Source organism: Glycine max, chromosome 14, assembly GCF_000004515.6.
Source record: "Glycine max cultivar Williams 82 chromosome 14, Glycine_max_v4.0, whole genome shotgun sequence".
Classification (NCBI taxonomy): Eukaryota; Viridiplantae; Streptophyta; class Magnoliopsida; order Fabales; family Fabaceae; genus Glycine; species Glycine max.
The window spans coordinates 2,920,365-2,943,582 of NC_038250.2; the positions used below are offsets into that span (position 1 = coordinate 2,920,365).

General features: G+C 30.9%; 3 protein-coding genes across 14 annotated transcripts; 1 reads left to right on the forward strand and 2 right to left on the reverse strand.

The window, feature by feature from the left end:
- The first annotated feature begins 2,203 nt into the window (after positions 1-2,203).
- LOC100812051 (uncharacterized) lies at positions 2,204-5,779 on the forward strand. The gene is made up of 2 exons (XM_003545399.5): positions 2,204-2,396; positions 3,760-5,779. Exon 2 carries the CDS (start codon positions 3,778-3,780, stop codon positions 5,725-5,727), a length of 1,950 nt encoding a protein of 649 aa, XP_003545447.1. The 5' UTR covers positions 2,204-2,396; positions 3,760-3,777; the 3' UTR covers positions 5,728-5,779.
- A 7,062-nt stretch (positions 5,780-12,841) lies between these two features.
- Positions 12,842-15,439, reverse strand: LOC100813674 (probable E3 ubiquitin-protein ligase RHC1A). Of its 12 annotated transcripts, none has more exons than XM_041009219.1 (3): positions 15,234-15,439; positions 14,482-14,560; positions 12,842-14,051 (listed from the first exon to the last, which is right to left on the reverse strand). In XM_041009219.1, exon 3 carries the CDS (start codon positions 14,017-14,019, stop codon positions 13,009-13,011), a length of 1,011 nt encoding a protein of 336 aa, XP_040865153.1. In that variant the 5' UTR covers positions 14,020-14,051; positions 14,482-14,560; positions 15,234-15,439; the 3' UTR covers positions 12,842-13,008. The 12 variants fall into 12 exon arrangements, with proteins under 12 accessions (XP_040865153.1, XP_040865150.1, XP_040865154.1 ...); XM_041009216.1 differs by having other exon boundaries at positions 14,324-14,510; positions 15,234-15,426; XM_041009220.1 differs by having other exon boundaries at positions 14,482-14,510; positions 15,194-15,426.
- A 2,457-nt stretch (positions 15,440-17,896) lies between these two features.
- LOC100816855 (elongation factor 1-beta 2) lies at positions 17,897-21,102 on the reverse strand. Its single transcript, XM_003545405.5, has 6 exons — positions 20,561-21,102; positions 20,342-20,458; positions 20,160-20,232; positions 18,751-18,868; positions 18,352-18,465; positions 17,897-18,259 (listed from the first exon to the last, which is right to left on the reverse strand). Exons 1-6 carry the CDS (start codon positions 20,644-20,646, stop codon positions 18,096-18,098), a joined length of 672 nt encoding a protein of 223 aa, XP_003545453.1. The 5' UTR covers positions 20,647-21,102; the 3' UTR covers positions 17,897-18,095.
- Between the last annotated feature and the right edge of the window lie 2,116 nt (positions 21,103-23,218).

Consider the following 23,218-nt stretch of genomic DNA (forward strand, 5'->3'; position numbering starts at 1 on the left):
TTGAAAGGATAATTTTTAAAAATACTAAATATAAAGAAAACTTCAATTTTACCAAGCTAAAACTTTAATATAAAAAAATATCATATAATTTTATGTGATTTTTAATTTATATATATTTTCAAATTTTAAGTATGTTTATCAAAAGATTTAAAAACTGAACTAGGCACAATATTTCAAATAACCCTTTTCTTCCATATTCTTCAAAAATCTGAACGCCCTTTCTTCTCCATAATAAAAGATGCTTCCAAATATTATTTTTTTTCTATACTAGTTTGTGTAATCCTTCTTTATATATATATATATATATATATATATATATATCTTCTTCGCTCTTAATATTCACAGGTTTATGTTATTTCTACTTCATAAAATATGTTTGAATCACTGAATACATGAAGAAGAAAAAATGTGAGCAACCCATTCTTTCCATATATATCTCTATTGTTATTTATTTTATCTTATTAAATTGATGTTTTCATTTGTATCAATGTTGTTGTTTACTCCTCAAAGAGTTGGTTTTAATATTATTTTTTTGCGAAATAAAATCCAGCAGTCCATTGCGGAAAAAAATAATCTCTACATTTTTGTAATTGTATAAACAAAAAAAATATGATGTAACATATATGATTAACCAAATAAAATTATGTTTTTTTATACTTTTTATGCCTTTAATTTTGTTTTTGTGTATATACAATATATCTACAATAATAGAATGTTATATATATTTAGTCTAAGGCAAAATAATTTTGAATAGGAAAAATTTGTTCATATTTTTTAGTGTAAATTGGCTCAGTTTGGAACTTTTGAATTCGGTGAATTTGCATACCTCTTAGTTGGTTTAATTTCCTTAAGGGTTTCATGTTCTCGATTTTTTCAAAGTTATTATAACTAAGTTGTACCATTATTTTAAACTAATAAGTTTACTTCAAAAAAGTTTTTCCTTTTGTAGTATGATGTGTTAAACATTATAAACACATATTTAATCAATCATACTTTCTTCTAAATTCATGTAACTTTTTAATCTTCCTTATTTGTTTATTTTTTAGTCTTATAATATAATATATAAAAATGTTTATAAGATAAAAAAGTAAATCTTAATAAAAAATAATTAATATTATAGTCTCTAAGTATAATATAAAAGTATTATTTCGTAACTATATTCGATTTTTATAATCAATTAAAAAAATTGTACAAGCCTTTTTTTTGTAAATGAATAAATGATTTAAAAGGAAATTTTGTTTTACTGAAGAGATAAGTCAATTAATTTATTTATTGTATAGCTTTTAATTAATTTTATGTTGTTTTTAACAACAAAAATTAAAAAAACGGTCAACATATTTTCATATATATACAACAAATTTACATCTTTATAATTCACGCAAGTACTATCTAGTTATATATGTAAATACTAGTATTTTATCATAATCACTACAAATATATCACAACATAAATAAATTATTTATCAAAATATAAAATACAATTTATGTGTTAAAAATATTTATTTATTACATATTTTAATTATCATATAATTTACATATTTAGAAAAAATATCAATTATAAACTTTACTGTATAAAAAAGATTTATTTATGTGTAAAGCACAACCTAAAATACTAGTATATTTCTTAATTTTAATATCAAATCAAATTTAATTATATAATTTAATTTAACATCTCGTTCAAAAAAATAAATTTCTCTACTATTTTAAATTATTTTTTTATTATTTTCATTTGTATATTAATTTGTCTTAAAATCTTATATTTTTAATATAATTTATTCATCTTTATTTTTAAATTCAGTTGAAATATATTTTTAAACACTTATTAAATAGTAGAAAATAACATTATATCATAATCATAATATAATACATTTATTGCAAATTTAAAATATAATTTAAATATTGCAAATATTTATTTATTTTAAACTTCAATGATATTTACACTTTAAAATGTTTGTAAAATTTCAATTCAAATATGTAAAATCGAATAATTATCTTATATATTACACAAACTAAAATGCTAATATACAAAAGAAATATTTGACTTTTTATAAGTGAATAAAAATAAAAGAAATAATCTCAATCATTATCGAAAAGTTAATGTATAAATACTACTAGTACTACTCTCTAATGATTAATTTTCTTATATCAACAATTAAAATTAATTATTTTACTCTATAAGTTAAATTTTGTTTATAAAATTTCATGTCGTTGTTTTTATCTTTTATCAGATCTCTGTTTCTTCAAAACCCTAATTCTGTCAAATTCAGTCTGAGCCTCGAAAAACCTATCTCTCTTTTTATTTATCTTCGTTCTCTCTCTCTCCAACGATTTCGCCATTCAACAGCGATCCTTCCGTCACCATCATCGTCATCAACGCTCCCATTTTCGGAACCCCAGGTTGGTTCTTCTTCTTTGTGTTCCCATTTTTCGCTTTTTCTCTCTCTTTCTTTCAATCTCAAACCGCAGCTATGATCCTCTCTCGCGGAATTCGGCAATTCGAATTCCGCATTTTTCCTTTTTGTGGGATTTGGGGATTTCGGGTCTGTTTGGATTGGGGAAGTATGAATATCACGGATCCTATAGAGGGAATAGCGTGCTGATTCTTGTAATTTTAACCTTGATTGCGTTTCTTTTATAAATAATTTTGAATAGGATGTGTGTGATTATAGATTTTTTGTACTGAGTGGCCATTGGGGATTTTTTTTTTGCCAGAAAGTGGATTTTTTTGGTGTTTGGATAGACGTATCACATATCAGTGTTATGGGGGATTGTGGGGTCATGGTTGGTTCTCTAGAATTTGGATTTTTTGTTAGGGGTGGGGTGATCGTGTGAAAATTTGGCGGAGTCACCAATCATGTCATGACCTTTGAGGAATATGAAAATCTTTCTTTCATTTACTGTGTTGATTAATGTATAAGTGGAATGGTGGAGGATGGGAGAACACGGAATGGTGGTTTTCTTATTGTCTTACGGTTGATTATTTGAAAATTTCGGCACGATTGAATAGCTGAACTTTTGTTAAAAATGATACTGGACTGTATGATACCTGCTCTCAGTTGTCTTTTTAATAAGTGGTGTGCATTCTTCTGGTAAATTCAACTGAAACATTCTCAATTTTGATACTGTGCCATTCCAGTGTAGAGAGGGATCTTGCTTTTTGCTGTCAGATTGGTTGTGTGTAATTGTATAAATTTCTGTTGCTGCATATATAAATGAAGTTAGACATCATTGGTAAAAAAAGTTACTGTGTGATTAAATTCTCTTTTTAAAATGTATTAAAGTGTATGGACAGGAAATCCTTCCCCCTCCCTCTTCCCATATTCCTCAATGATTTTTATTAAAACTTCTTTATAAGGGGAAGATATACTGTTTGGTTTTGTTTAATTATTTTAACATGTACTTGTTTTTTGGCTTGTTCAATTTCTTTTTGCCTTTGTTCATTTGTCCCCCCTCCCTCCCCACAGTGTCTAGTGTGTTATACTTTAAACTAGAGAATGGAAGTTAGTTTTCATTCTCATTAGTTTTTTTTTCAAGTTTCCCCCAACTTGTAAGCTGCTGCTTCTTTGCCAAAGGATCTATACAAACATGATGGTCCTCATTTGAACAGATTTGTTTTTTCTTTTTTTTTGGGGGGGGGTGGGGGGGTTGAACAGAATATTATTTGGTCAATAGGTTTGTGTTTTGTTGATGCATGTAATCCTGTATTGATTTGGTAATTAAAATGCAATGTACTATAACTTGTTTTCTTTTAATGTTACAGGGCCATTGACTATTAAGGATGTCTCCTGCATCCCGATCCAAGTCTAAAGACAGGAAGCCTAGCAAGGAAGCTCAGAAGGCTTCTGCAAAGCCTACAGGATCTGGTAATGTAGCAGCTGGAGTTCCAGCCAGTGCATATAACCCCTTATTAGGAACATTCCATACTCTGGACATGTCACCGACACCTACCTCACCAATACATTCTAATGGTCGTTTTCGGAACATAGATGAGACAGATGAACATCCTGTCAGCTCAGTGGTTGCTGGTGTTGAGTATGATTCTGTTTCTAACAATGGTAGTTGGTCTGGTGAGTCCGAAGAACATAAAGAGAAAAGTTCTAATGTTTCTGTTCGACCGGAATCAGTACCAGGAGCTGATAATGACAAGCGAGAGAAAATCCGCCAGAAGAATGAGAGAAAACATCAACGGCAGAAGGAAAGGCGAGCACAGGAATTGCATGAGAGGTGTACTGGTTATCTTATGTCAAGGAAACTTGAGGCACTTTCTCAACAGCTTGTGGCAATGGGATTTTCTCATGAAAGGGCAACAATGGCACTGATATTAAATGAAGGTAGGGTGGAGGAATCAGTAGCGTGGCTGTTTGAAGGTGGTGAAGATGCAGATGGTAACAAGGATACAAACATAGGTAGGGGCAATTTGAAAATTGACATATCAGGTGAGCTTGCTCGGATTGCAGACATGGTAACCAAGTATGATTGCTCAAAACAGGAGGTCGAAAGAGTGATTGTTAATTGTGAGGGTGATCTTGATAGGGCTGCAGAGACCTTGAGAGAGTTCAAACTTGATCCACCATCTGCTCCACCAAAACCAGAGGAAACTGGTGATCCTCCTATTATTAACAATGTTAAGCAGTCAGGAGTTGCAAGTCAGAACTCAAGGCCACAAACAAAACCTGTTCCTTTACCAAATCAACCCAAAAAAGATGACAAGGATTTTAACTATACAAAGGCTGCATTGACGATTGGAGTATCTTCAGATTCTAGCAATAGAAATACGCAACCTCTAAAGAGAATCCAACCTAAGTCTGAATGGGCAAAGCCCCAACAGGCTACTGTACCAGCTGATAAAAGGTGGCCAAGTGCAGAATCTAATCCTTCCATTTCTTATTCACTGGCATCACCGTTGCAAATGTCACCCCAACCTGCTAAGTCCGAAGCACAATATATGCCTGCTGGAGGTGATTTTAAGAACCTTCAACCTGGAGTAGCCAGGGAACCATTAATCATGATGCAGCAGCCCCAGACTGTAAATGAAGAGCAAGTTCCAGCCACAAGCATGATCTCATCACCTCCTGAAATAGCCGCTGGTCGGTATCCAACTAACAGTTCAGATGCTGTCAGATCTAATAATGGCTTTATATCTCATGCTCCTAGCACTAGAAGCCTCAGTCCAAACTATCTCAATTCCAATCAAATGGACCACCAACTTCAGTATCAACCTCAACAACAGTTTGTTGGTAGCAGCAGCAATTCAGTAGATCATCAAGGGAATAGAATTTGGAATAGAACAGATGCAATTGCACCACTTGCTGCTGCTACTTCTCTAGGACTCTTTTCCGGTCTAGGATCAGCAGGCTCATCAGGGGCTTCTTCTCCAGTAGACTGGAGCACTGGTGGGACCGTGCAGTTTGATTATACAAACATAGACTGGTCCTTGGACAGAAGTTTAGCTTCACCAAGGTCGAATGGTTTATGGCTAGGATTTTCACCGTTTTCAAGGAGTAGTAGTGCTCAGATGTATGACTCAAATGCTTTAGGAGTTGTTGCTGAATCATCTATGAGACCAGTGCCCACAAATAGGAGCATGAATGCTCCCAGGCCTGGATTGCAAGATGGAGTAGCTTCTGCTGAGACATCTGCTGCTGGTTCCCGGGAGTGGGGTTCTCCATTTGAAGGGAAAGATCTTTTTAGTTTACCGAGACAGTTTGTTTCTTCTCCTTCTCAGTAAAATGAGGGGAGAAAGTTGAATGAATAAAATGAAAGACCCAGAATATGTGTGATTTGATGTTGGTTCTTATGATTCTACAGTTGATTGTTGGCGGTAAGCTTTCAGTGGCTGGAACATGCAAATTATACATTCTAAGTTCTAACCCGCCACTCATCACACAAAACACAAATTATGCAGCAAATTTATATTTATATTAGTAGAAGTTATGGGTCTAACGCGTTAATGAACAACTTGTGTCGAATAATAAACTGTAAGAATAAGGAATGGGTGATTAATTTCTAAAATGGATACCGTTTTAAGCTAACCAAATTTAAATAAATCCGTGTTAAGGGATCTCTAGTTCAAGTTATTGCTCTATCTGGATTTACATATAAACAAAAAAAAATAATAATATTATTATTTATAAACTATTTTTCATTTGATTTTAATTTAATTTTTAATAATTTTTTTATTTATGATAACAGGTTTTAATGAATGATATTTTAAAAATAACAAATTAAATCATGTCAACTCAGTAAAAATTAATGAGTCACCTAGGGAAGGTTGAATTAAATGCACTGAATATCATCGATTTTTTACTTGTGACAAAATCCCATTTCTCCCAACTGTCCAAATTCTACAGACCCCACTCAAATAGTTTGTTTGATCGAAATGGATCCGCTTAAACCTTTTCAGTGGTCATTTTTTAATGCATGGCGACCTACAAGAGAGACCGTAACTATGAATATGATACACAATGTTCTTCCGTACAATACGAATGTGTGGACGATATTGATATATTATTAATTTTCTATTAAATACATTATTTCCACAACTTGTGAAACACAGGATATCTAACCACTGTGCACATTCTGGCTAATCTACTAGTGTTAATAATGGTTTTGATTTTGTGGGGAAAATTTGGTTTGATATTGTTTTTTATTTAGGAATTTTATCTTATTGGAATTAGAATTATATATTTAACTTATAAACTTGTAGCTAATTAATATAATATTTGAATGCTTTTTGGTTTCTAAAATTTTATTTAAATTCTCCTAAATTTTATTTTCTATTTTGGTTCTTATAATTTTTTATTCATTTTTAGTGTCTCATCTGTAAGTTTATTCATTTTTTCCTTGTGTTAATACTGGTTGCAGGCACCAAGTTGCGCCATTTTTTGCTCTTTATATATTTTTTTTCTACTACCAATGTTTTGTGTTTCTTCTTGATCTGCATGTGAGTGTTCCCACGGGAGCATGCATATGTTAATTTTTTTAACTTAATTAACTTGGATACTGTCACTTTGAATAACTTTTAAATGGTTTGCTTCCTTCCAACTGGCTTAGCAGGCTCTTGTAAGCAAATTCTGACTAAACAGGGATGTGTTTAGAGTGATATTGCCCTCCACATTGGAGAATAAAGTTGTTTCATTTGTAACATGTAAATAACTAATATATATTATTGCAATCTTATATGGTATAATATGAACCTGTTTATGGAAACCATTTTGTGTATTACAACATTGAATGTATGAGTATCATGTTAGTTACTAGATTTCAACAATGTTTATCACATATCACTCTTCATGGAAATACTAAGACATGCCCTTTGTTTTTAAGGTAATTCAAGGTGAGACTGCTCGCAAGTGAAGCTTAGATGTTAGAATCTCTGTAGGGATGAGTTAAGCTTAGATGTTAGAATCTCTGTAGGGATGAGTTAAACTCATAAAAGACCCACTTTCTGACAATCTCTGTCCTCCAAGTTAAATTCTAATTACTATTCTAATTACTATTAAAAGTTGGACATCTAAATAATTATAAAGGGAAAAAAAATCGACTCCCCTTTATAAGGTTTCTTCATCCGTCTTGCTAAAGTGTTAGATTTTTCATTTTCTTTCTTATCTTTCGATTAAAAGCTAATACTGAAATTTGATACAATCAACTTATGAATGTGAGTTGTACCTTTTTGTATTCAGCTTCAGCAAATAAGTATATTGAACAGTTGAAATGCTAGGAATTGGCATGATTCTACTTTGTATTTTTTAATTATGAAATGAAATCCAAGTCTTCTACTTCTTTATTGTTTCATCATGTTGATTTTCAGTGCTTGATCTCCCAATAGGCCTCTGCCGTACACGCTTACTTCACCACTTATACTCTCACTGTCGGTCCCAGAAATAATTTTTAAGGCCCTGGACTTTGCTGAACGTATGGAGGTATAGCTAATATGTGTAACCCTGCATGTTTGCATGTGTTGATTGCTCATTTTTTTCATGATCATGTTATGTTAATCTTTAATACAACAAACATGTGCAAGTCATAGTTGTTTCTTGAAAAGTAGTTTTAAGTTTTGACATAGCAAGTTTTTGTCATTGACAGTGTTGTTACTTTTTGGAGTTGTTTCTGCTGCAATGTCCTGGTCTGATAGGAACTCAAATTCATCTTCATTGTTGAAGCTACCTCAATTAATTAGTTCCAGGAGGGAGGATAACCCTATTACTACTGCTTGGATGTTAAAGATTCCTAGTTCCTTCTGAATTAATTGAGAGATTGCAGCACCTTTGAAAAAGTCATACGGCTATTTTTTTTCCACATTTTATGTTTCTGTTTTCAGTTATCGGTTATTATTTAATTTAAGGCTTTATTTAGATAAATTTCTTCGTAAATACTCAGAAGAAAAAAGTAATAAAAATAAAATAAGCTTTTCCATTAACTTATGTATAAGTTAAAATCAAACTGTTTAAAATTATTTAGATTCTCACTAGTTTTAGCTTGCTTGAGATAAACTTATTTCATTTTTATAAAGAAACTTATGCAAACTGACCTTAGTATATTTTATTATGCAAAAGTTAAGGGGGTAACTTTGGAGAAAAGGTCGTGTACATGTTATTCCATTTTGTTCCTTTAGACCTTCAAACTACGTTCATTGAATCATTCACTTTTACCTTATCTTGTAAGCACCAACAAGTGGGGTTAAAATTTTGCCGTCACTTCCTACTTTTAGTTCCATTCTTTGCATCGTTTCACTATCAAAATCATTTGGATTTTGGTCTGAAATCCCACCCCAATATGGATGCAATAACTGGTGGTAGTGAGCCTGCTAGGTGTCAAATTGATTAGAGATCAAACACAATCACAAACTCAAAGTGAAGAAGAATAACAACAATAAATAAAGACACAAATTAATGTGACAAGATATCTTGGTTTTTCTTTATGCACTTGTGGCTAGCGGCTAGCTAGGTGTTGGCTTCCAAAGATAACTAAGTACTCAAAGTTTAGTCCAAGTTGGCAGCATCACAGTTGGCTCTATTTTGTTTGCTAGGTGAATCCTTTAACTTTTTTTTTCCCTCTCTAATTTTCTTATTATAAAAGAATACAAAAAGGGTTGTGTAGAGTAGAGCATGTGAACTGTCCATTTTGTCTCCAATAATTTTCCATAGCCAAAAGTACTACAAATATCCCAATAATTTCATATATATGATAAAAAGTAGTGTGGTTTGATTAGAGCCTGCATGTCCTTCCCCTGTTAAGTCTGCCCCAGCTTCATTGTATAGCAATATATGAGAGTAGCCAAATCTAACAGTTGACATTGACACAATTAACCAGTGATATGAGAATATCCACTTTATTGAATGGCTAGCTAGTTGCAGAAATAATGTGTGAAAACACATCAAAGGAAGAGAGAATATTACAAGGGCATATTCAAATTATATATTCTAATCTATAACATGAAATTAATCTTTTGTGAATTCATTTGAAATTAACATGAAAATAAAATGAAGAAAACGTGGATCAGAGAGTAATTATTTCTTTTATCATCTCAAAGTCCAACCTTCTTTCCTAAATATCAATAGGAAAATATAAAAATAGCCAGTGATTTTAAAACTCAATTAGTAGCGATCCAACTTTTTAACATGCGTATTGCGCAGTGTGTGGAGAATCTATCATTTACCTGGCTACTCATCAGTTTAATGTGTCTATAAGTTCATATAATAAATAACGTAATAAAAAGAAAAGCATAATTTGTCCATTACCTTACTTTTTTATTTTTTACTACTTTTCATCTATAAAAAAAAAATTCCCGTAGGGTTAAGGGGTTTTGAGGACAACAATACCCCGAGAGTGCCACATCAAATGCAAAAAAGTGATTATATTTTGAAAACCAAAAATTTCAAACACTCAATTAAAAATTCTTTTTTTTCTTATTACAATATACACCACCAATTAAATCAATCATTTATCTCTCATTTCTTTCTTTCTCTCTCAAATTATAAATAACTTAGATTGTCCAAAAAATATTTTTCAATGCAAAAAAAACCATTAATATATAAAAAAAGACAAATATCAACCAATACTCTTAGAACACTAGCTAAATAACTAAAGGAAAAATATTTTTATTAAAATACAAAAAAATTATATTGTTTGCAATTATTTTTAAATTCTCCTATAATTTTCACAATAAATATTTTACTATTTTAATTCTTTAACCATTACAAAAGAACAATGATCAGAAAAGAAAGTATATGCAGTAACTCTTGATATGCAACGCTTCTTGTTGTAAATAACTTAAGATTGTCCAAGTAATATTTTTCAATGCAAAAATAACCATTGGTATATAAAAAAAGACAAATATCAACCAATACTCTTAGAACAATAACTAAATAATTAAAAGAAAAAAGGATTTTTATTGAAATACATAAATTATATTATTTGTAACTATTTTTAAATTCTCCTATAATTTTCACAACAAATGTTTTATTATTTTAATTATTTAACCATTAAAAAGAACAATGATCAGGAGAAAAAAAAGTATATGTAGTACCTCTTGATATGCGACCCTTCTTGTTGTTTGTATTTTTTGTGACAGATATACAAACCTTTGGTGCCAGAGAATTATGCTGCTTGTGACTCCTAGGCGTGGTAATTAATGCATGCATGCCAACAGGGTCCCACCTTTTGTTTTTCTGTGTACATGACAAAATCACAAAAGCAAGATCATGATAAAGATACTGGTTAATTATTAACACTTTATTTTCGTTAATGAGTATATTTATAAAACTTACTCATTTAATTTTTATAATTTTAAATTTATTACTTTTAATCGTTATAGTTAATAAATAAATTTTTAAATTTCAGTTTAATGAAAAAAAATTTAATACATGAAGTTTACATTTGAATTTCTAAAAGATTTTTGTAAATATTTTTTATTTCATTAGTTAAATTTTTTTAATAATTAAGAATTTTTGAGAATTAAAATATAAATGTTAAGGGACTAAAAAATTTACTAATTAATTATAGGGACTAAACGAATTAAATTTGAAAACTATACGAAGTAAATGGATAATTAAATTTTTATAAAAAAAAAACTTGAGAAAATTTATTTTTATTTAATAAAATAGTAATTATAGCTTTAACCATAAAATGAAAAACTAAAAACAAACATAAAAAATCTTCAGTTAAATAAGTTAAAATTTGAAAATAATGTAATGTTTCGATAGTTCAACTTCTATGTTTACTTTACTAGCTCATAGTGACACTTCATATGATTTGAAAACAAGCATGAACACTCATCTATTTATCTACCTTTTCTTTTAGTTGATTATAACCTTAATTACCCAAAATATCTTTTGTTAACTTATCTTCATGTTGAATATTTTTTTGTTAATTAAATTTATTTTTTAGTTATTAACACAAATAAAAATCACAATCCATCATGTTATTGTTATGTAAACTAAAAACAAGAAATGAATGATATTCCCTCTTCCTGCTTTTCTTTATTTTATTTTTAAAATTATATTTAATGTTTCATAAAAAATAAATTTTCTCTAGTTTAAGTTTTGTAATGTCAATTAAGTATAATATTTATTTTATTAGACAGGTTATTATTTTTTTCATAAATATAATAAAATACTTTTTGATTCTTATTACTTTATTTTATTTATAAATTTTAAATATGATATATGATGTATAAAGAAACTTAACTACAATAATTTTAACTTTTATCTAAATGAAAAAGTCAAATAAAGCAAGTTATAAATAAATAAATACATAAATATTAGAAGTTGCCAAGTTGGCCCCCACTCTTGTTGATCGTTATCATTCATCTATGATTATCTGGACACAAGAAAACACACATTCATCTAAGTCTAGGACTCTAGGCTACATTCCTACTCTTCCATATATAGACTCAATCCGGTGACTATCTCCGTGTTTCATTACAAAATTAAATAAAATTCCAATACACTACATATTACATCGTGTAAGTCGAAGTTCTCACAGCAATAGGATGCCTTAAGATGAAACTAATCAATTTTTACATTTTCAAAATAGATAATTGTAACAATTTAAACTAATTTTTCCATTAATTTAAGCTTTGAAACTATCTGCTATCAAGGGTTTTGAATCTCTTTATGCTGCCAACTTTCACACAATCTACATGGCCAATCAATGCTATGAATTTCCTATTTAGGCTGTTGATGGGTGGGTTAGCAAACTAGGACTTTAAAACGTACAACATTTAAGTGCTTGTGTATTTATGACTATAGTCATTGCGAGACGCATTCTAATATAAAATCTTTGACTACGATTAATTTCGATATACATCAGAATAATGTCGATGGATGCAATGTACAATCTTTGACTACGTAAAATCTTACTTTTTCTCAACTTTTGTTCGAGATAAACCAAAAAGACAATAAGTCATCATGGCATGGGACTGATGGGAGCAGGGACATGTAAACATTAAATTGTATGGCAAAATTCCTATAAATTTCCCATAGTATTTTGGCCATAACTCAACCCAAGTATTTTCTAAAGGCTTCCATTGCTAGACCTCACTAATGAGTTTTGAAAGAACCATGCTAACAAACAGAAAAGAGAATTAGCTTGACACCATTCTCAAAAGTGCACTCCATAAGCTTGATGATGCAGTTATCTCAGGAAGCAACCTTAATCTGTCATCAGGCAATTCACATTCACTGGCTAAAAGATTCATCTAACAAACCAAATTCACTCTCATTAGTCTTTAGCATATTGTGCTTGCTGCCAAGACCCCAAAGGAACCAAACAAACCAACTAAGCAGCAAGATACAATCAAATTGAATAATGACAGGTGCGGCATTAAAGTTTCAAAGAGATTCAACAAACCAGGCAATTTCATGTACAAAGATTTTAAGAAACTTCTATCTTCCTTACATGAGCTTAAGTTTAAAATACAATACTAATAAACTCTTTCCTTGGCATTTTAAATTACAAGCATTATTAGACAGCAAATTGTACTTATCCAGGAGAAGAAAGGATACTTTTAGCGATCAAAGGGCCAACCGCTATAACTTGTTCCATTATTCTGGTCAGGAGTGGTTGAAGAGCTGCTTCCCCCAGTCTCAGAATAATGATTATTGTTCGAGTTAGACGAGCGGAATGGCCACAAAAATGAAAATGGATTTCTCCTTCCATGGTTCTGATGGCTGTTCTCTCTGCCCCTGGAGCTATCATTGCTGCCACTGCTGCTGCTGTTGCTGGCATTCCTTCCTCCCCAACTTCGAGTACCACGGGAACTAGCCTGTCCTTGAGGTGGCAGCTCAACACGGCAAACAGGACATGAGTTATGCTGAACCAACCAAGGAACAATACAGTCAGAATGGTAAATATGGTTGCATGGCATCTCTCTGGCTTCAGTGCCCAATTCAAATTTTTCCTTACAAACTGGACAGTGTGAATCCGAGCGAAGATGCGCCTGTGTTATCTTAATAGTAGGCATTGCATCAATTGAAGATCGTGCAGCTGGGGCTGGACCACGCTGATCATTCATGGTGAGTTGCTCAATAAGTTCTTCCAGTCCAGGACCCATAAAGTAGTCACCAAAATCAACACGCCTAGGACCACCTCTTGGGCTGCCAGCAGACAAGGTGAATCCAGGAACTTGACCGTGAAATATTAAATAAGGACCGGAACTATAAACGCCCCAACTCTGTTCAGGAACTGGGAGAGAACCAGACCTCCCTCTAACATCAAAGTTTGAGTTTCTTCCGGCCATTCTATGCCTCATGAAATTATCAACGGCGTCCATAAGCCCAAATCTCTGGTCAGAACCTCTCTGCCCCATAAAAGCATGTATAGCATCGAAAATGTCAGGCATTTGATGAAAGTCTCCTGACTGTGACGAAAAGGTATGGTTATGGTTGGGTGCAATTCCTCGCAACTCGTCAAGTTCTTGCACAAATCCTCCATCACAGTAAGGGCAAACAGGATCTCTCCCATCAAGCACAATTGGCTGTCTGCATGCATAACACCAGTGTGTTGCTCCACTTGACATCTTTCTTTTAAACAATATTTAATTTGTAAAATCTGCACCAAAATTCAACTTTCGTTTTTTGTCAAATATACTCACACATAATCAGAAATAAAAAAGAGTTATTTAATCAAAAAGACATGAAGATTCAATAGGCCAATTGGCTATGCTAGTATCCATGTGTATCCTAAACCGCCACCAACTTAGTAACACACAAGAACAGGTTATCTCGCCAAAAGTGAGTGATGGCTATGTATATACATAAAAGCACATTAAACCATCCTATAACTTAAATTTGGACCAAGGACAAGTCAAGAGTCAAGACTACCATGAACAGAGAAGCTGTTGCTACAGTGTCATATCTTTGGATCAAATTATGAAACACTAGAACAAATTTGATGAGGGAAATGATAGCAACCCATCCTTTGACACATTTTTTACTATCAATGGAAATTTATTGGGCTCACAAAATGATGCTGGTCTCACCTTCCATGTAATGACTTTCACTAGTAATCCTGTGAATTTCAACAAACATTAACCAATAGAAATTGTGTTGCAAGCACCCCTAATTTCACAATCAGATCACAAAGTGCAAATCATCAATTGAATGAACCCGTTAAACCAGATGCTAGAAATCAGTGTAAAATTACCCAACACAACAATTTCCTCAGACAAAAAAACCATATATCCGGCCATCAGCACAGCAAAGAACAGTTAAGGAATTAGGTCCAACAGTAACAATAGGGGGGGAAATACTCTGCATATTCATCATAATAAACAAATTGAAATGAAATCAAGTTTTTCCTTAAAGGATTTTTTTTATAAAAGGTGAATAAAGGAATAACAAAATTCATGCATGATGCAAAGAAAACTTATCATGAATCATAACCTCGGAGACAGTAACAGTAGAGAGAAGGCGTAACCAACCCCCAATTGAAAATTAAGAAGAAAACAAAGAACTTGTCAATAAAGCACAATTTTTTTTCAAATGGGGTTTCAATCAATCAATACCCATATACTCCAATGGCCAAATTAAGCTCGAAATCATACACAATCAACCGCAAAAAAAAAAAAAAAAAGCATAAACTGAAAAAATAAAAAATAAAAATTGCATGAGAGCAGAAAGGTTCAGGATTTATCATAGTGAACTTACAAAATTAAAAAGACAAATTAAAAGCAAGAACTCGGAGCTTAGTACCGTGAGATTCTGAGAGTGAGGGAAAGAGAGAAGAGAAGACCTTTTTCTGAGGTTTGTTCCACTGAGGAAAAAGTCTCGTTATTTTTACCACTTCAGAATTTATGACTCTTTCTTTTATATCATAAAATAAAGTAAAATTCGTAGTGGGAGAAAAAAAAACTTGGTGGAATTTCTAACACAAACCATCAGCAGTTTCTATGGAATAATTATTAAAACACGCCATCTTTTTACCGCGTTTGTTGTAGAAATGCAGTTACAGAAGTTACCTTCAAACTTTTTGAATGGAAATTTTAACAAAACACGGAATAGTTATTAATTATTATCATGTGTGTTGTTTGGTAGTTTTTGTGTGATTTTGTTATCCATTTATTACCCTTTTTACTGTTCATATAATTTTAGGGGTGAGTTAGATTTTTTTATCTATAAGAATTAATTAGATTTCAAGAATTTACAATCAAAAGCATATATATATATATATATATATATATGTGTGTGTGTGTGTTTTTAAGGGGTGTTTGGTAGGTAAAAAATTTGTATTTTTCAAGAATCCTAAATTGGTAGAATGAAAAGAAAAATCTCTTTCCAAACATTCTCTTAGATTTAATTGGGTTAATTTTTTATTTTCAATTTTAAAATTATTAAAAATTAAATCCAATTTCAATCTTGCTTTGAGTTTTGAAATTTTAGAAATTATTATAAGTGAGAAATGGATAAAATAATTAAAAAAGTAAGAAAAAAAAAAACACTGAGAATCATCATCATCATCGATTAGTTCCTCTTGATTCCCTTTCTCTCTGGCTTCTACATCCATCGCCACACCGCCGACCACGTCCTCCACCGCCTCTCACCTCCGACAATGAAGACAACGATCAAAGCGGATTTGAGACGACGACAAAGAAGCAGAAACAAATGTCCAGGTCTGTCAATGACTGCTCCAATGCTCCAATGTATTAAAATAATTTTCAAATAATTATATTTTTGATATTCCACCATTAAATTGAACTCCCGTTAGTTTATAATCTTGATTATTAAAACGAGAGTTTACCCTTTTCTTTTTTAAAAAATATTTTACTGACAATTCACTTAAATTTAACTATTTTTTTCAAAAATATTTAAAAATTGTCTTGCCATGCACGTGAGACAGATCATAGATGATAGGAGTCACCGATAACACCAATTATGAATGGATCCAACAACTTAAGAAGGACCATGGATATATGTATATACTATATAGCACGACAAGGTGATGGTGCCCTATAATTGCATTAGTCCCAATTTTTTAAGTCTCTCAACTAACTTTATGTCACTCATAAATAAATGTGACTCAAGACTTCTGATTTGGACATTTGTTTGACCCGCAATTAAAGCATTTTTTTTAATCTTAACTACTTTTTCAATATGCATTTCTAAATTCTAATGTTAGTAGACAAGTTGTTTTTAATATTTTATAGATTAGAATGAAACAATTGATAGGTAAAAATATTCTTTTTATTGGGTCGATGATCAAATAGTGATATGTTTCATAATACACCCTTACTTATTATGTAAGGCTACTTCGTTCTGAATCCCTGATGCATCAAGAAAATAAAAGTTTTGCGTGGTTTCTTAATAGTCGAGGCAACTTCTTGTACCAAACAAATGAGAGCAATTATATTCAGTTATCACAGGCCCCCAAATGCAACATAGTGCTTTAGGACATTTACTTTAATGTCTTGCAAAGAATTATAACTAATATTATATTTTCATATTTGAAGTTGAGCAACTGTTTGAAAGTAGAGCTTCTTACTGAATTTAATTTCTATCCTACATGTTACAAAAGTATTAGTCATTGTAAAGAAGAAAAACTATTGTTTTTAAAAAAGGAATATATTATTTTTTAAAAAAATATTTTTTACTCTTAATAGTAATACCTCCACTAAGTTAAATAATATTTTTTTATGCTGACAAAAAAATAATATTTTTTTGCTGAATAAGAACATCAATAAAGGGTAATTTAGTCAAGTACCATTACATTTTCTGAAATTATGGAAGGTCAATATCATCTTTCACCTCTTCAAACATCAAAATTCCAATTATTAAATACTAAATCAAATAAAGTTCCAATCAGAACAAATGAACTTTACAAAACAAAGGTGATAATGAGAAGACAGGCAAAGAATTTGGTAAAAGTCAGTGTTTTATAACTGTAGAAGTTATGTGAATATGTTAAAAGTTGAAACAACTTGGCTGAATTGGGTTTGAACAGGCAAAGCAGTTGCATTAAATATAGTCAAAACAATCAAGGCTAACATGACAAAAAATTTGAAGGAAATTATATTTGGTGAAATGCACAAAATATCCCTTAACATATTTAGTATTTGGTGTAATACTACAACAATATGTATTATGTCTTGGAATCAAATCAAAATTTGTTTGGATATTGTAGTAGTAACGGTGGTAGCAATAATGATTGTTCGGTGGTGCTGATGAAGCTAAGGTCAGCAAATTTGGCGTTGGTGAAGGCATGCACTCAAACGATGGCATATTCTTGGTTGGTTTCGAGAACCCCTAAGCACCAATAAATAGCTTGAAAAGAAAATGATATAATTATCATAATAAGTCAAAAACCAAACTGGTTTTATTCTATATAGCCTGAAGCTCATTCAATGAAATTTAGAGGTTTAGAGAAACTTATCAAAATTTAAATGGAAGCACATCGTTCAGTTATTTTAATCCCATATATCTAATTCAAGAAAACCACCATAACATGGATACTTGATATATCTATAATATCTCTTTTTACTTCTCACAATTCTTGCAAGAAAACCACCATTGAAACAGACCAAACATGAACGATTAAAGGAAGAGTAACAGACTGATCAGCCGCTTGAAAATGGCCAAACTCAAAAGTCAACAAGAAAACTTAGATTTTGTTGAATGCAACAATGTCACAGCTCTGGATATACTCGTTGCATGGCTCAACTGTCAAGCGTTCCTCAACAAGAGTGTCCACTGATACAAGGTCATCAACAATAGTCATCATGATCTGCAACTTCTTGATACCATATCCCACGGGAACTAGTTTGGCTGTACCAATTGAAACAAACATTTTAGATAAAATATAATTTTGAAAGAAGTTAAATGCATCAAATATGCAAAAGTTTATGAAAATTTCATACATGCTCCCCACAATAAACCAGGCATCTCAATACTACGGACAGCCTCTTCCAGCTTCTTCATGTCGGTCTCATCGTCCCAAGGCTTAACATCGAGAAGGACAGAAGACTTGCCACCTATAAAATGTCAATTAAGTCACAGTGTCAAACGCTTTCAGCAAGAAAATAAGATCTAGCGATAAGAAAATAGTCCATGTGAGAAATTAAGAAAATAGAATCAAATTTGACCTATTATTAATCTACCATATAACAAGACATTCCTACTTTCCCCAAATAACTATGCAATTTTAGGTCGAATAGACAAATTCAAGTATGGCTTCTATCAATATTATATTTCTAGGAATTGAGAAATGTTTCATGGACCAAAAATTACAATTTACAGTCAGGAGACTTAAAGCGTACTCTCTTTTTTCTTGGCAGGCTTTTTAGCAGCCTCCCTTTCCTCTGCTGCCTTCTTATCCTCCTCTGTCTCATCACCAAAGAGATCAAGATCATCATCATCTTCTTCAGCAGTGGCAGCCTGACAAATTCAAACAAATCCCAATGATCAAATTAGTTGAATTAGTTCACTTAGCAGCTTCAGTACAACCACAATAATATCTTACATTTCACAATAAGTATATCTGTACACTATAAAGTCAAAAGTCTATTTATATAATTTTACAATACAAGTACTTCCATTCATTTCAATATTATTATCATAGATAACAACAATTTCACTTAGTAATCACATCATGATGAATTCAATCAAAACTGCTACTACTCTGCATGGGGTATAAAACTCAAGTAACTATCTCAAGTCAAAAGCAAATTATAGTGTTATTCAACTCTAAAATGAGCCTTCAATGTTGCAATCTTGGCTAATACTTATAACGTTCAGGAACTATATAGTAAACATGTTATGTTACATATGAATATGGTTACATAATCAAGCTCTGTTCTTTCTTAAACTCAATATCAAAGTACTTCAAGTCAGTTGTTCACCCAAATGGATTATTTGATTTCAAATTCACATATTATAAAGTCATTGGTTCAATCAGTGATCAAGTGCCCTGAACTAGTCTAATAACATTGCATGGGATCATGACTGGGGCTGATTGCATAAAATTTAAATGCGGAAAATCCAGATAAAAAATCACACACACACATATAGAAAGAGAGAGACAATGGTTGTCAGCATCGTCCATTTCTTTTAGACCAAGATTCTCTACATTCAATTTTAATGCAGTCAACTCTGCAGTCATGATCCCGCAGCTCAAGTTTCTTTAATTTATATTTCATTTATGAAATTTGAAAAACAAAATAGCCAGTAATGATTCTACTTTCACACACTGATTGCAGGCAATCTCCACTTCCTATCTCTTATATGAACTAACTGGAGCAGAATTGCCTGCTGTCAGAACAGCAACTGCAAGTGCAAGGTCCTGCAGTCATAATCCAATGGCTTAAATTTTTTTAGCATACATTTATCAACCTTTTTAATGTATGAAAATAAACTTAACATTTCTACTGAGCTACTCATTCCCATACGTCCCTCATAATAGCAATATGCATGGCAATCAATCACCCCCAAACAGCCACACTCTTATTAAGATAAGATAAGGCTTTTGCTATTAGTTTCCTATTAAGTATTAACAACAAATTCCGTATAACTTTCACATATTTTAATATAAATTAAAAGTCTAGCTATCGAGCGCCCTAAATTACTAAAAAAGTCAAATACTAAATGATACATACATGCATTTTCAATATAACAAACGATTTTTAGAAAAAAGGCAACAACAAAATATAAAATTAAGGAAAAAGCATACCGCTTTGGCAGGTGCAGCTTCAGCTGGAGCAGCAGCGCCACTGAATCTTACCCCTTGAGCGTGCCCAGGGAAGCTACTCAAATAAAAATGGAAATTAACAAAAATCAAAATTCGCAAAATCTAATAAAGAAAAACAAAACTATAATTTGCAGCAGGAAAAAAAAAGTGAGAGAGGAACAAACCTTGGAGCAAGTTGAGAAGAGACGGCATCGTACCACTTAGCAGCATTAGGAAAAGAGTCTCCTGGCTTTTCCACAACAGCTGCATACACTTTGATATCATCCTTTGTCAATTGATCCCTGAACTCGAAAACCCACACACAGATTCAATAACCCAAATATCAGAAACAGTAAAAAATCAATTTTTTTTCATAAAAATTGAGTTGATATTATGAGTGTTACCCAGAGATATAGGTTTTCCCAGAAAGGAATTGATCGAGGGATTTGATGCCCTCTTCGGTGTGAGGATCTGAGAAGGTGACAGCCATTAGTGTGATTGAAGAGTGGCAGTGCTGAGTAATGGTGGGTGCAGAGTGAGTGAAAAAGAGAGACACTCCTTCGATGCTCAATAATTTATATTTATAGCATGTACAGTCACAAACCCTAGATCAGTCCCCACTTCTGTATTCTGAACTCAAATTCACGTTGCAGACCCACTTTAGGAAAAGCAAATTTCTGTTTTAAAATCTAGAGTGATTTTACATATAATTAAAAAGAATAACAATCAATATATAAATTATAAAGACAAACATTTATATCATAATTAAGAAATAAGTTATACATCAAATTATATCTCCTAAGATTAGTTCCCTCAGGACATAGAAATCAATAAAGTTGGCTTTGCTTTCCTAAAGTTTATTTTCCTAAATACATGGCCAGAATTGAACAGACGGTTGAAAATACATCGAGCCAAACAAGACTTTGCATTTTGGGTAAATGGACTCAACCTGTTTAAAAATTTAGGACTTGTTTGATCTATTATTTGTCATAGTATCTTTTAAGCATAACCTTTTTTAAAACACATCTTATCTTGTTAGCTTACTTAACGATCCATAGCATATTAAAATGTTGCGATAGGCTTGACCTATTATTTAATTAGCTAACCAAATAATAAGTTAATATAGAAAACTCTATTTGTTACATGAGATAAAGGAAACAAAAAACTACAAAAAAAATATAAAAATTAAAATCATGACTACTCAAGGCATGAGACGAATAAAAATAGGTAGTTTAAGGTTTATATGAATTGAGTCAAAATTATTTATATGATGTGGACCTATTTTTAAGGTCTAATAATCTGATTGTTATGGTAACTTATTTTGTAGTGATTTTTTTAAAATAAGTCATAAAATTATCCTTTAATAAATTTATATGCTCAACTCTTTATGTAGGTCAATAAACTTAGTGTTTAAAATGAATAAATAAATAAATAATTTCAATACATTATAAAAAATTAATATAATAATAATACTAAAAAAATATTATTGATATTTTTAACCATTTTTTTTATAAAAGCCTTCTTGACCTAGGAATTTAAAATAAGATTTCGAAGATTTTAGATAAAAAAAAAATTATATGAGGATTGTGTTTGTTTGATTTTTAAAATTAGGGTATTTGATTTCTTCAAGATAAAACGGTGAAGATCAAAATCGTGTGACAATCTAAATTAGAGGGATCAAGTAAACAATTAAGTGCCGATAAAAAAGTAAACAATTAAATGCTTATAAAAATAAAGAGTAACAGTATTTTAATTTATGTATCTATATCGTAGGACAGAAATGATTATTTTTATATAATAAAAGTTTATAATAATTAATACAAATTATATTATGATATTAAAATTCAATTTAGAGATAGTATAAAAAAATAGAGATAGACATGAAAAAGAGTAGTTTGAAATGGTCGAGAGAGAAATTTTTGCTTGGGAGAGTAGTGTGCTAAATACACATCCATAGGAGAGAACAAAAAAATTATATTAAGACAGACTTTTTTTTATAACAAAAAATCCATAGTTTTATTCTCTAAATTGTATATTCTAATTTATATTATAAGAGTATATTATTTTTCATGAAATTTTTAAAAAAATTTATAAATGATGTTTGATATGTGTATAAAATTTTACAAATTTTTGGGTTGGATTTAGCAGGGATTTAAGTAATTTAATGGAAATCATACTTTTTATTATTTATTCTAAGTTAATTTTTATACTTATCGAATTAAATGCATGTTTATCATGTTTTGTGAGTTGCATAAGATATTAAAAAAAAACTATGCACGACATATATTATATGAAAAATACTTTAGTTATTTAATTATTTAGAAATATAAATTTGTGATTGTATTTATTCTATTTATTTGAGATCATGTAAATCATCAATTCCTTTTACTCTTATAATTTAGCAGGTGTTTGTTAGGAGATAAAAAAATTTATGTCCAGGAATCATAATTCTTAGGAAGAATCATGAGATTTATATTTCTTATGAACGAGTAAAATTTGTTTGATTGGTTATTAAAAACATTTAAATATTTTTATGAATTTAAGAATTACATAATATTTTTATTATTTATTTATCATATGGATAAGAGTAACATGATATTTTTTTAGTGAAAGAAAAGTTGAACCAGGGAAAGCAACATCCTGTTTATTATTTATTTATCATATTGATAAGAGTAACATGATATTTTGTTAGTCAAAGAAAAGTTGAATCAGGGAAAGCAACATCCTGTTTCCCATGTTTAGGATTTTTTATTTTTTAAGGATAACAAACATGAAAAATTAAGGGTGGTGTTTGGTTTGAATATCTATTTTCTATTTTTATTTTCTAAAATAAATAATTCACATTTTAAAATTTTCAAGATTTAAAAAATATGTATGGAGAAGAATGCACTTTAAGGTGTCATCACATTTTCACTTTTTCGAAAAAAGATGGAAACATCAATGTGTTGCATGTTTACTGTTTTGGGTTTGTTTTTGAAAATTATTTTTGGAGAAAATATTTTTTTAAATTATTGTTTGGTATATGATAATTTTTTAAAAATTCTGAAAATAACATTCTCATA

Coding starts and splice junctions, on each gene's coding strand:
- LOC100812051 (XM_003545399.5), top strand. CDS start 3,778: ATGTCTCCTGCATCCCGATCCAAGTCTAAAGACAGGAAGCCTAGCAAG.
- LOC100813674 (XM_041009219.1), bottom strand. CDS start 14,019: ATGTCAAGTGGAGCAACACACTGGTGTTATGCATGCAGACAGCCAATT.
- LOC100816855 (XM_003545405.5), bottom strand. CDS start 20,646: ATGGCTGTCACCTTCTCAGATCCTCACACCGAAGAGGGCATCAAATCC. Junction 18,466..18,750: donor GCCTGCCAAGAAAAAAGAGA/GTACGCTTTAAG, acceptor GACATTTTATAG/GTGGCAAGTCTTCTGTCCTT. Junction 18,260..18,351: donor TGGTTTATTGTGGGGAGCAT/GTATGAAATTTT, acceptor CAATTGGTACAG/CCAAACTAGTTCCCGTGGGA.